Raw genomic sequence first — 13,325 nt, 5'->3', positions numbered from 1 at the left:
ACACGATAAAAAATATATATCTAAAAAAATTATCCATAATGCTTATAACAAACATTAATTTATCACTACAAAATACAAATTGTTCCGCAAAATATTTATTCGGGTATAATTGCTACTCAAACTATATAGATACCTATATTTTATACCGATGCCGATTACTATTTGAATCTTAATGAAGTTTGAACAAATACCCAAATATTTAAGTACTTACTTAACTTATATTTTTTTTTTGCGTACAACGGAAAACCTCCCATTTTTTAGGTGAAAATCAGAATTGTGGATGCCATTAATCGTATTACCCATTGCCGTTATATTATTACCTATTTAATATTATTATAATAGTATTATACTCGTTTATAGAAAAATATGGTTGTTTTTGCGGTCATCAGCCGTCACCCATTTACAACAGTTACCTACACCTAATCGTCAGAAATGGAACTTGAAAAAGCCTATAATATTTTTGGGCGAAAAGCGAACGTCATTTAATACACATTGAATGTAGTCTATTAGACTAGGCTTTAGAAGTTAAGACTATCTTAAGTCGTGGTAGGAATCTACTTTGATTTTTCATATTGAAGCTCTCGAAATGAAACACATGTATATCATGCGGTTGTGTAATAGGTAAACCCAATTTACCTATATTGTGTTACATTATAATTTAGTGTAAAAACACGAACATACAAACTACTTTTTACTCCCGCGTTTTAAATAAAAGACCAAATTTCACTATGCCAGAAAAACATAAAAAATAAAAAAATTTATTACATAAATAGGTACATAATATTATGTATTATTTACTACTAACGGTAGGAAAATAATTTGTTATTAATTTTTATTTTTTCGGTTGTTTAATGACAAAATCTTTTGATTTGTTTACGGCTTCGAAACGTATCCACGCCTTTGACAGATTCAACAAATTGCCTATAATAGTTTTTAATGATGACGTAGCTTGATTCACCGTCATCATATTTAAAGTTCTATGAGGTTCATTTGGATTTTGTTCTATACATATTGATAAAAAAATATTTGCCCGATCAAAATCTTGAAAAAAACCTATAAGGATTCTATATAATTTATTTTTTTTTTGCTATTTAAAAATACCTAAGCACAAATGTTTTTTAAGCATTTAAAGTTAAAATTTTGATACAATTCAATATTTATTAACTTTGCTAAAACTTTCAAAATACCTATTTAATGATATTAAAATGTATTACATTTTCAAATTTCAATTTTTATTGCTAAGGCTTGACAAATTAATATAAGGTTCCAAATAATAGTTAAAACTGTTAAAAGTAATTCATTAATTCATATATTTAGTACCTACATCAGTTATTACATACACCTATATAAATATTTACATAGGTAATACTCATGGGCGCCCATAGGTAACATTTTAAGGAGGGTCAAAATAAAAAAATTCTCAAATGTAAGATAATAAAAATAGGTAATAATAATATTATGGTAATATTTATTGAGCTACAAGTTCATAATATTGATAAACATAGGCGTGCGCAGGATTTAGTGGTAGGTGTTGGCGGTGTTGCTAAAAATTATATTACATATTAATTACATATTATTTATTTGATTAATACAAAAATGTCATTTATTTTATACAATACATCATTACATATTATTATTATTATTACAATGCTAGACGTTTTTTGTAATGTTTCTTATTTTGTAAATTTTAACTACTACGTTACTAACTATTTTTAGTTAGAAAAAATAAAAATTGTGAGTGTTTGCAGCCCACAGGTGTTGCTATAGCATACCCTGCAACATCCGTGCGCACGCCTATGTTGATAAATATAATTGAAGTTACCTTTACCCAGTATAAGAAATAATAATTTTCAGAGTATCTCTATACCTAATACCGTATTAGTAATACGTCATTTATTGTCACACAATTTACTTGAAAAAGACTTCTCTATATTATTATTTATTCAATTTACGGCTTTTGCACATTCACATAATATTATTTTAAAATTATTCAAAATGTATAAATCTATTATATTTTGAAGATACTAACTTAGTTTCACATGCAACAAATGTTTGTAATGTTCGTAAATTTAATATTATTTATAGTTCGCTCTTCGTTATGAATAGAAAATTAGGGAATTATACATGATTGATTTCTTTCAACATGTGCGTGAAATGTAAAAACACTGACCGAGAAGTTCAATTTCAAAGTCGTTTACAACTGAACTTCACGATCATGACGAACTAAAATGTGTTATCAGAATTTTATTCCATCGATTAATACTAAATCTAACTAAATAATAGAATAGTTGTTAATCGTCAATATTGGTACAGATCATATTAAATTTTATATAATCTGTGCTAATCCCACGATCTTAATTCGTGACTAATACTAATCACTTATCATAGTGATTTTTTTAGTTCATGATAGGCGGTAAGATATTTTCTTAAATAGTTTCCTGAAGTAAACTGAACTATTCTCAAAGATCAAACCCTGTTGGTTTTAGAATATGCCTACTTCTAACATATTTTATTCTTAATTCTTTAACAGTCATACTTAATTTTATATTATTTGCATTTAAGATTTGTTAAATTTTATAAAAGTAAACACGTATTAGTTGTTCATAAAAAAATTGTATTAATAATAAAATTACTAATTAATTTTTTATAACTAGTTCAATTTCACCAATCATATCAGTTACAGCCGTGGTGAATTACACATTACTAAAATTATAGTTCTTAAATAAATATCTAATATTTTAAGTTGTTATCTAATATATAAACAATTTTTCCTGTATCGTTTTTAGTTATTTCCCGTTGCAGAATAAATCTAGTCAACTAGGTGCAAAAAAAATTCTTTATTTTAAACACAAAATTTAAATTTAAATTGTATAATTATTTAGTTCTGTTCTTATAATATAAAATAAATGGTTTACAAGGGTATAAGAAAAACTCAAAAGCTGAATTTAATTAAAATATAATAAATGTATTGAAATTATGATCTTTTCATTAACTTTTAATAAGTCTATGATTGAGATTTACACTCATTGTCATTATACATAAATCTTTGAATAAGACTGTTTTCATGTATGATATTATAATATGTATGGGGTTTAAAAGATAATTTTTATTAGTGAAAAAAATTTGTGTTTTAATTCAGTTTTATAATTAACAATAATACTACAAAAAATTGAATTGAATTTTTAACAATCTCATTTAGAACGTTGATTTAACTTCTATCATCACATAAAGAAAGTTAACAATAAATCAATTTTGATAGCATGATTGTTAAAATCAGTAGACAAACTTATTAAATTAGAATAGATAAGTTGATAACAGAATTTATTGTATTGTGCTGGTAGTCAAAAGATAACAAAAAAGTACCCAAGCCTAAAAAAAAAAACAATTTTCATAAAAATATTGTCTAATTCAAAATAATATATTACTGTCTTTACAAATAATTACGATTAACAAAAAAATAGCCAATTAAAATAAATATTTTGGAAGTACGCATTTTTCTTCAACAAAATGTTGTTCTATACATAACAAAGCACGGGGTAGTACAATACAATATAAATACAATTATAAATTTAATACTATTTAAAAATAGTTAAATATTTGATTATAAATCACTATAAAAATATACTTCACTTTGATTTAAGTACGTACATACAACATAAAAAAAAAAAATATATATAACAGTTTTATATAATTATCAACCAGACTAGATAAGTTACGTCAAAAGCATTTGCCCTAAATATTATTATACTATATTGTAATACAATTGATAAGGGGGTCATTAAAAACATATTATGAGCATTTATTCTTTAACTTGATACAAAAGTTAACTAACCAAAGTAATAGCATATATTTTCGTACATAAATAATAATGAAAAAAAATTATCTGAATGCAATAATCCACATATAAAATGTCTTTTCAACTAAAACGGAACTTAATTACTTAATTAAACAATATTCTGACATTTTGTTTTGTCGCTAAATAATTAACATAAACAAAAAAAACTAAGATTAAAATTCTACACAAAAAAATTAGATGTTAGATTGTATTTATAAATAAGCATTCAATTATGTAAAATAAATAATAATATAATTCAATTTAAGTTATATGAGACATGCTCAAGCCATTTTAAGTATTAATAATAAATAATCACGATAAAAATATTATATATATATGCAAAAAAAAAAAAAAAATAATAATTTAAAACTAATTTCATTTGATTTGTAGTTACTTATGTTTACTGATCCCTCATAATTTAGCTATGCATGTCTTAACCCTCTAACAGGCTTAACCCGGCTATGCAATAATAGTATTCCCAAGGTGGGAAACTATTGCCTGTTAAAGGATTAAAATAATACTTATTAACATTAATAAACAATAATTAAATTCGAGATCAATATTTTATTTATCACACTTCAGATGGTCCCATAATAGACGAATGACCAATGGATACAGCCATTTTGGATAATGATAATTTAGGATGTTTAGGACTAGTCTTAGAGAATAGAGAGTTGTTAGTTTCAGCAAACATCTTACGAAAACTGTAACCAGAAAAAAATAATAAATTATAATATATAATGCATCAACTAATGATAAAAAATACTTCACAATATATGCTTACAGTTTACGAATGCCAGATTCTGGATTTCGTTTCCATGGTGCATCATCAGGTTCTAAAGGTAATGGTCCTTGAACAGGGCCTTCTTCCTGTTCATCGTCAGACCTGAATAAGATAATAAAAATGTAATTATAGCATTTATATTCAAACTATGAATAAACTATCAACATGACTGTTAAAAAGTCTAAAGATTTAATTTAACCATACTCAGTACAGCGAGAGAATACTCTGCGGACCAATGAAAATATATTTACAGACTTAGCATGTTCTCTTGCTGAACAAAGTATAGAATATTTATTATTTTACATTAACAAATGATATTTATGTAAACACTAGCGTACTTTCAAATATTGAAATATTTTTTTCAGTGTTTATTTATTCAATTTAGTCTTGCATATTGAAGTTGTTGTTTTTCTTTGAGAAAAATGAATTAATCAATATTCTACCACCATGCATAGTTATGAAATAAAAAAAATTTACCACAGCAATAATTGAAAAAGAGCAACTAAAATGAGACAATGTAAGCATTTTGCTATTAAGAAGTCATTACCTATGTGTCAAACACGAGTAGTGAAACTAACCTGGTTGGAGATATTACATCTGGTGAACTTTCTGGGGTGGTGATGATTGACATTTGCGTGCCTTCCTTATCGACCGGAGCGGTGTCAGGATTTTTTCGGTGACTGTCTGTTCTGGGGGTACAGTTTCGTAACAAAATTCTTCGTACCCGCGTTTCTTGGATTTCATCTCTTTCCTGGCTAATGTACAAGTTTACATGCACAAAGTGGTAGATTTGTAGTAAACCAAGCAAATTGTAGTAAGCATATGCGAACCAAGCGTGCAAATGGAAAAATAAAAACGTGCTTATTTAGTGAGATATAAAATTTTTTTAGGAATAAATTGATAGGCGTAGGTATTTATACATTAGTAAAGAAAAAATTAAATTACATTGGTTACAGCAACATTTTTAGTTACTTTTCTTGATATATAATTTAAAATTACGATTGTTAAGCGGAATATTGTGTAAAAGCTGTTTATTGATAAGAAATTTAATTTTACCATTGATTATAAATAGTCAATAATAATAGTATTTATAATCAATGTTGTTACTTACGATATAGTCAATTGTTCAACCGGCTTAAATTGTGAAAGTTCATCTTCAAGATCATTAACACGAGTTTTTAATTCATTACGTTCAGTCAAAATATCTTTCAGTTCATTGGTTGTAAATTTTGGTCTATCTGGATCGTCTAAATCATAAATGGCTTTATTTTTCAAATCAGGCAAATCGTCCTAAATAAAATGAAATAAATATTAACACACGTGGATATCAAAAAGCAAATGATTAAACAAATAGTAAAATAGTTAACTAACTCTATATTTTGAAAGGTCTTCATTTTCTTTTTGAGCCATACCAAACCTTTGTCTAAGTGATATAAATTCTTTTTGTTGTTTTTGAAGTTGGGAAAGAATATCAGCTCTTTCTTCAACTAAACTACGACATTGTAGTTGTGCAAAACGATGTTTACGCCGCAAGTCTTTCAAAGTAGTTTGCAGCCTTTCCATTTGAACAGTTAACTGTATTAAATATAATTGATAAAAAAGGAATTAATTGAAATATAAAATAAAAAGTTCCATTCTAATGTACAATAAAAATTAATACAATGTTAACTTACAGAATCAACTTCATTACTCTTGGAATTTAATTGATGTTCATAGCTTCTAATACTATCACGCATTTGATCAACATTATGGCGTAGACGTTGAAGAGCAACAGTATCAACATCTGGACTTAAAACTTGTGCTAAAAGTTAATAACCAGTTTATAAAAAAACATGGAATTATACATTTTCTTAGAGTAATACATTTAGAATCAACAATCTTATCCTTTTCTGCAGCTTGTAAAGACTCTGTCAATTTACGGTTATCATCTTGAAGTCTAGAAACAGTAGTCAACAATTCATTATAGTCTTCACGCCACTTATCTTCAATTTGTTCCATCTCCTACCAATATAACATAACACAATACGTTAACATATGTTTTATGTAATTATGTAACAGAATTTACCTTCTCATATTTCATCCTGTCTTCAGTCCGTTCCTGTTTATCCATTTCTAATTGTTGTATCGTTGATCGTAGATCGTCCACAGTAGTGTTCTCTCGTTCGTTCTTCATAGCCAATAATTCCATCTGCTCTAGGGCGGACACCACCTTGGGCATCAGTCCAGTTATGGCATCAGTGCCATACGCGTCTATAATAGACTCGAACTCTCGACCAATATCCTGTGCCATATCATAGACGTCGACAACGGACAGTGAACACTTATAGTTATCCATTTTTGCAGAATCGACGACGTGTAATAGCATTAGCGGTTGGCACTGTTGGCAAAAATATGACTGAGACACTGAGTTGATCACGGGGCACGGTGATCTGTGATTGTGGTTTCGGTCTCTATTTCGGTTCGGACAAACCCGTTGACCGTAAGCAATAAAATGATTCGGAAATAGATACAACGTTAGGACGCGGTAGAAAGTGAATCAGCTATTGGTATCGACTTTTTATTACTCGGTGTTTACAATCAATAGACCTGTTGACCTTTAAAAGTTTCAAAAATCTGATAACGATGATTCCCGAAAACAGTCCAGCTGCAGTTTGCTCGAGTCAGCAGCTAATCCAAATATTTTCTCCAAGTTCCAATTATAGCCCACCTCTAGTACAATCGGAATTCAGACGATTATCAATTATCATTTATCTCGTCCGTTTATTATTGTTGTTATTATTGTTATTGCGGTGGTGACGGTGTAGAGCGCAATCATAAAATACCGTTTTCCAACATAATCTAGATTAGCCAAGTACAAACACAACCTTAAAAACTCATTCGACGTCGTTTTTTGTTCTCCTTGAACGTTTGTCGGTTAACGTAGTTGGCAGCACTGCGCGGCGGCTACCGCCACGAGACGCTTTCGCGTACCCTCTGCCCGTCCCACCATTTATTAGAATTGTCGATCGGGTGGTGGGCACTGCGTCACTGCCATCAGTCCAATCTTTCATTTCGTTTGGAATCATCGGTCTCGTTGTTACTCCTGTGGTTGTCGCGTCCTTCGCACATCCACTGTTGTAAAGAAGTTTTTTTATTATTTCATCCATTTCAATCTACCGAATCATCGACTATGGTAAGTATTATTTTAGTGTTACTTTTTGCAATACTCTTCAGCCATCGTTTTTAGCCAATATTTTCTCGTTATTGTTGCGTTTTTGTTTCCACCATTATGTTTTCTGTTCGCACCATGCACTCGGTATCCGAAACACAGTCCTTCGACGGATTCATCGATTTCTTGATATTCCTTTACGCTATTACTTTATATTCTTATTTGTTTTTATCCTTTTTAAAGTCATTTTACATTTTTACCCATTTCCGTTTTTATTACAGTCCCATTCGCAATTTTTAAGGTTAGGAAGCATTCAAGCATGTCTATCGTATTATAAGTTTTACCACGGACTAAATAATTATTATTTTATTCCGTGTTTATACATAAATGTTGAACAGAATAAATATATATTTACGTGTGGAGCATACGGTCCATCTGTTCGAGTGTTTTTTTCGAAATTTTCTCGTTAATTATATCACATGTACACGTACACAAAATATGACTTGTGTATTTGTATATTTGTATCGTCGTATTTCATAATCGACGTTCAGCCGACCTATTAAATCAATGAACTGTATCTTTCCGCAGTGGTCGAAGGCTCCGAACACTATATTTAATCCCCCACGTGTTAGAAAATGTTCTTAAACACACCCCGTTCAACACGGACTGGTTAATGAGGAAAGATACTTGTTTTGGGTTCTATGATTCTAATAAGTTTTTTCATAAGACAACTCAGAATTTTATCTTTACCCCGTGTTTATTTTTATTTATTCTTAATTTTTGTTTTCTACAGTCTCATCGTAAATTTAGTGCTCCTCGCCATGGTTCTATGGGTTTCTACCCAAAGAAGCGCGCACGTCGTCATCGTGGTAGAGTAAAGTCTTTCCCTAAAGATGACCCTAGCAAGCCTATCCACTTAACTGCTTTCATTGCATACAAAGCTGGTATGACCCACGTTGTTCGTGAGGCTGACCGTCCAGGATCAAGTGAGTTTTTATTTATAATTTAAGTTAATAATTTCTAACTGATTTTTTAAAATTGATTTATGTTTGTTTAAGAACTCAACAAGAAGGAAATTGTAGAACCTGTTACCATTTTGGAAGCTCCACCCATGATCATTGTTGGTGTTGTAGGTTATGTTGAAACTCCATATGGTCTTAAACCCTTGAAGACTGTGTTCGCTGAACATTTGTCTGAAGATTGCCGTAGACGTTTCTACAAAAATTGGTATGTTTTATTTGGTAAAAATGGCTATTTGTTAAATTTTAGCCAGTGATGATTCTAGTTTAAAAAATGTTTACAGTTAGATTTACTGAATACTCTGATGTTACTTTACTAGGGCGGTCTGAGGCTAATTCTATTTTAATTTTTATATACTCAGATCAACGATTTATTGTTTCTGTGTAAATAATTAATCATTTATCTCTCCTCTCCGCTAGCGGATGAGAGTTGTATCTATTGCCAATGGTTTCAATTAATTTGAATGATGGCAAGAAGTTAGTTGTGTCTCCAATCTAGACATTGTCTATGATGAGACCGCTCTTCATTTATGTGTCCTACCTTTAGGTACAAATCAAAGAAGAAGGCTTTCGTCAAGTACTCGAGGAAGTGGCAAGATGAAAATGGCAAGAGACAAATTGCCAAAGACCTTTCCAAAATTGCCAAATACTCTAAAGTTATCAGAGTTGTTGCTCATACTCAGGTAATTATTTAATTTATTATTTTTGGTTTTTATTTTTATGTTTCACCGATGATGAATAATATTAATACAGTTAGACACTGACTTTAATTGATGTCAACCCCTAGGGCGGTCTGAGGTTATAACTTACTCTTTATCGTTTATGTATGAACTTGTTATTTCTATTTGGTTTTTTTTATTAATGTTATATTATTTACATGTATAGATGAAATTGTTGAAGAAACGCCAAAAGAAGGCTCACATCATGGAAATCCAAGTTAATGGAGGCACAGTTGCTGAGAAAGTGCAATGGGCCAAAGAACATTTTGAAAAGCCAGTACCTGTTTCTCATGTTTTCGCTCCAGATGAGATGATTGATTGTATTGGTGTTACTAAGGGTCGTGGATACAAAGGTATAAGATTTTATTGTATATTTTGTTAGATATAAATTTAATATAAATTTTATTTACATATTAAGGTGTTACATCTCGTTGGCATACAAAGAAATTGCCCCGTAAAACTCATAAGGGTCTTCGTAAGGTTGCTTGTATTGGAGCATGGCATCCCAGTCGTGTCCAGTTCACTGTTGCTCGTGCTGGTCAAAAAGGTTACCATCATCGTACTGAAATCAATAAGAAGATATATCGTATTGGTCTTGGAATTCATACCAAGGATGGAAAGGTAATAACATGTTTGTTTAATCAGCTGTTTTATTGATGGATTATCTTTGATAATCAAACGGTGAAAGTGTTGTTAATTTAATTGCAACGTATGTACCGTATACATCATAAAGTAATTTAGCTCGCCAAACTTTTGAGTTTGGATTTGTAGCTAGAGTTGGGCATTATTCCGTAACGTGCAAGAGCCCATCGGGCAGTGACTTGCTAGTAGACCATGCCTGGCACATTTTATATGAATTTTTTAATTGTTATGTCTTGGGTTGAATGATGATAATACATGATGTTTGCATTCTTGAGATTTCTGAAGATACCACCATGCTGCCTTCCTACTGACAAACCAAGACTTAAGAATTGAAGTTATTATTTTTTTTTTTTTATGTAATTGATGAAATAGTTAACCTATTTGGATAGATTAAGGATCTTGAATATGATCGAGGTGTATAGGCTATCACATCAAAAATAAAATTAATCCGCTAAACCTTGTGTTTAGATTGGTGTTAATGGTTGGCATTATTCCGTAACGTGTAAGAGTCCATCGGGCAATGACTTACTAGTAGACCATGCCTAGCACATTTTGTTTTTTAAATTGTCTTGTATTGAATGATGATTACACATGATGTTTGCATTCTTGAGATTTATGAAGATACCACCATGCTGCCTTCCTACTGACTTACCAAGACATTATATTTCTAAATAACTTGAAATGAAATGATGGAGTAGTTTTAACTATTCAGATAGAACAAGGGTCTTAACATAAATTTAGACGTATAGGCTATCACATCAAAAATTAAATTAATCCGCTAAACTTCGTGTTTTGATTGGTGTTAATGGTTAGCATTATTCCGTAACGTGTAAGAGTCCATCGGACTATGACTTACTAGTAGACCATGCTAAGCACATTTGTAATAATTGTTGCTATTATGAGGTTCTTTAATTTTTTGTTGTTGTTAAATAATCAAATACCTTATCTTTTTATAGGTTATTAAAAATAATGCATCAACTGAGTATGATTTGACCGAGAAGACAATTACTCCCATGGGAGGTTTCCCACATTATGGTGAAGTTAACAATGATTTCCTCATGATTAAGGGATGTTGTGTTGGTCCTAAGAAGCGAGTCATTACTCTTCGTAAAGTAAGTTTGATTTATTTATTAAATAATTTTGTATTTGAAAAAACCTGTGATGAAAAACCAGAGCCAATCCTATGAATGTCGGTGAACTAAATGCTTTATCCCAATTATCTGAGGTTTTTTCATTAAATTAAATATTAAATCATATATTTTTAGGATACCTAAGTATTAAATGTTGATTTCATTGTATCGGCGATTATTGTATGTACTAAACACTATTACTTGGTTTGACTAAAAATAGTTAACTATTTACTAATTGTACAAAATACAGATCCATATATTTTTAGAATATTAAAAAATTAAAATTTAGGACACTATTCTCTCTAGTTCAATATTTTTAATTTTTGCACTTATTTTTATTTATTTGATCAAAATTATTATTCATGGTCGTATTACTACTTTCCATTGGTAAAAATATTAAGTATGACTAGTTTTTATGTTCTTTTGGAAACCAATATATTAGATTAATCAGTTATTTTAGTTACTATATTGATTTCCCAAAGTTTTCATTTTTTATTGACTGAAACATTTCACTTAACATCCAACTAAGGTTTAACATAAATTCTATTCGATTACATTTAATCATAATTTTAATTGCATTTATTTTCTACTACTATCAACTATTGACCAATGACGAGTTACTTAACTAGAGCCAAATTTAATGAACTTCCATGTATTTTTCTTATCGCATTGATAGGACCGAGGTCGTTTAGAAAATAATTTTAAAAATATGACCAATGATGTATAACAACCCAGAGCCATTTTTTATGAAATATTCAATGATTGTTTATGTTTAACGCATTGATAGGACTGAGGTCATGATTTGTAAAACTATTTATTAAAATTTTATCTGATTCTTGAATTATATGTGTTGTTATTTACCTAACCTTGTTTTATTTATAGTCTTTGTTGGTACACACTAAACGTGCTGCTTTGGAGAGTATCAACTTAAAATTCATCGATACTTCATCCAAATTTGGTCATGGACGTTTCCAGACTGTTGCTGATAAGGCAGCTTTCATGGGTCCATTGAAGAAGGACAGGATTCGGGAAGAAGAAAAGGCCACTGCGGCTGCAAAATAATTGTTCAATTTTATTATTTGACAATTTATAATAAAAACAAAAAAATCAAAACTTGTTTATTATTTAATTTTGTTTTCCAATCCTACTTTATAATACAACCTTTTAATGGTTTTAAATAAGAAACAGCATTTCATTGGTTTCTACTGTAGTTTTGTTTTATTGGCATTGGTATCTTTTGAACATTTTTATTTCAAATTTTCTGATTTTGTGGTTTATGTGACTGCATTGTGAATTCATTTAATAATTTATTTAATTTGTTCATCAAGAATAAGAAGTTATTTGGTTGGTGGTTGGAGGTAATAGTTAAAACAGTCCTGCGCTGACTCAACATGTTCTCATTAATGTGATTTAAATTAGTAGGTTAATCAGTGATAACTATTTTACTGCTTTATTATGCATTAAGTTAATTGGATGAAGAATGCCCAATTGGTAATCTAATGAATCACCCAACGAAAAATGGTCACCATCGGGCGTTCTTCGTGAAGAATAAATTTAAGGTATAAGTCATTTCCAGATGTTCATATATTGATATTTATGTATATGGTTTCACTTTCCATGTACCAATTTTTATTTCTGTTAACACAAACCTAGCGAATACCGTTTACCGATTAGTTATGTGTTATGATACCGCCAAACAGACCAATTCACATTCTATTAAAAATAAATTGGACCTATAAATAGCGGAAAATAATATATCTACGATTGGTTTAGTATAATAGTGGTAGCTACCCATAGAGCATTATTCTATGTAACCACCCGTAGCCGAACACTAAAAGATCATATTTTAGAGAGCCTAGATAATTATTTAGGATCTTAATCGTTGGCTCTGTGATCATATTGTGTACATGTATATTATGAATTATGATCTAAGGCGCTCGCTACTTTGTATCCGTGAATCATGCACATCATAGTATTATCAACCTCCACCGGTGGTTACACTTGTACTAACCACTGGTATAATGCGTTATCAATCGTTAATTTTTTAC

General features: G+C 29.9%; 2 protein-coding genes and 1 non-coding gene across 6 annotated transcripts; 2 read left to right on the top strand and 1 right to left on the bottom strand.

Annotated features, from left to right (window-relative positions):
• Nucleotides 1–3,397: 3,397 nt before the first annotated feature.
• LOC114126705 (RILP-like protein homolog) lies at nucleotides 3,398–7,485 on the bottom strand. Of its 4 annotated transcripts, XR_007604414.1 has the most exons (9): nucleotides 6,685–7,485; nucleotides 6,482–6,620; nucleotides 6,293–6,420; nucleotides 5,991–6,194; nucleotides 5,731–5,909; nucleotides 5,198–5,374; nucleotides 4,958–5,121; nucleotides 4,620–4,721; nucleotides 4,522–4,539 (listed from the first exon to the last, which is right to left on the bottom strand). XR_007604414.1 is itself a non-coding variant. In XM_027990705.2 (8 exons), the coding sequence occupies exons 1-8, from the start codon at nucleotides 6,982–6,984 to the stop codon at nucleotides 4,407–4,409; spliced, it is 1,362 nt and encodes a 453-aa protein (XP_027846506.2). In that variant the 5' UTR covers nucleotides 6,985–7,454; the 3' UTR covers nucleotides 3,398–4,406. The 4 variants fall into 4 exon arrangements, 3 of the variants coding, with proteins under 3 accessions (XP_027846506.2, XP_050057654.1, XP_050057655.1); XM_027990705.2 differs by lacking the exon at nucleotides 4,958–5,121 and having other exon boundaries at nucleotides 3,398–4,539; nucleotides 6,685–7,454; XM_050201697.1 differs by lacking the exons at nucleotides 4,958–5,121; nucleotides 5,198–5,374 and having other exon boundaries at nucleotides 3,398–4,539; nucleotides 6,685–7,455.
• Nucleotides 7,486–7,631: 146 nt separating this feature from the next.
• On the top strand, nucleotides 7,632–12,390 carry LOC114126708 (60S ribosomal protein L3). The gene is made up of 8 exons (XM_027990707.2): nucleotides 7,632–7,791; nucleotides 8,561–8,753; nucleotides 8,826–8,994; nucleotides 9,334–9,469; nucleotides 9,672–9,858; nucleotides 9,924–10,126; nucleotides 11,104–11,259; nucleotides 12,160–12,390. Exons 1-8 carry the CDS (start codon nucleotides 7,789–7,791, stop codon nucleotides 12,337–12,339), a joined length of 1,227 nt encoding a protein of 408 aa, XP_027846508.1. The 5' UTR covers nucleotides 7,632–7,788; the 3' UTR covers nucleotides 12,340–12,390.
• On the top strand, nucleotides 9,040–9,120 carry LOC114126710 (small nucleolar RNA U43). Its single transcript, XR_003592624.1, has one exon. It is a non-coding gene; the product is annotated as a small nucleolar RNA U43 (small nucleolar RNA).
• Nucleotides 12,391–13,325: the final 935 nt, after the last annotated feature.

This window comes from Aphis gossypii, chromosome 2 (genome assembly GCF_020184175.1).
Source record: "Aphis gossypii isolate Hap1 chromosome 2, ASM2018417v2, whole genome shotgun sequence".
NCBI lineage: Eukaryota > Metazoa > Arthropoda > Insecta > Hemiptera > Aphididae > Aphis > Aphis gossypii.
Note: the sequence above shows the minus strand (reverse complement) of the source record. Positions and strands in the feature narration are given on the sequence as shown.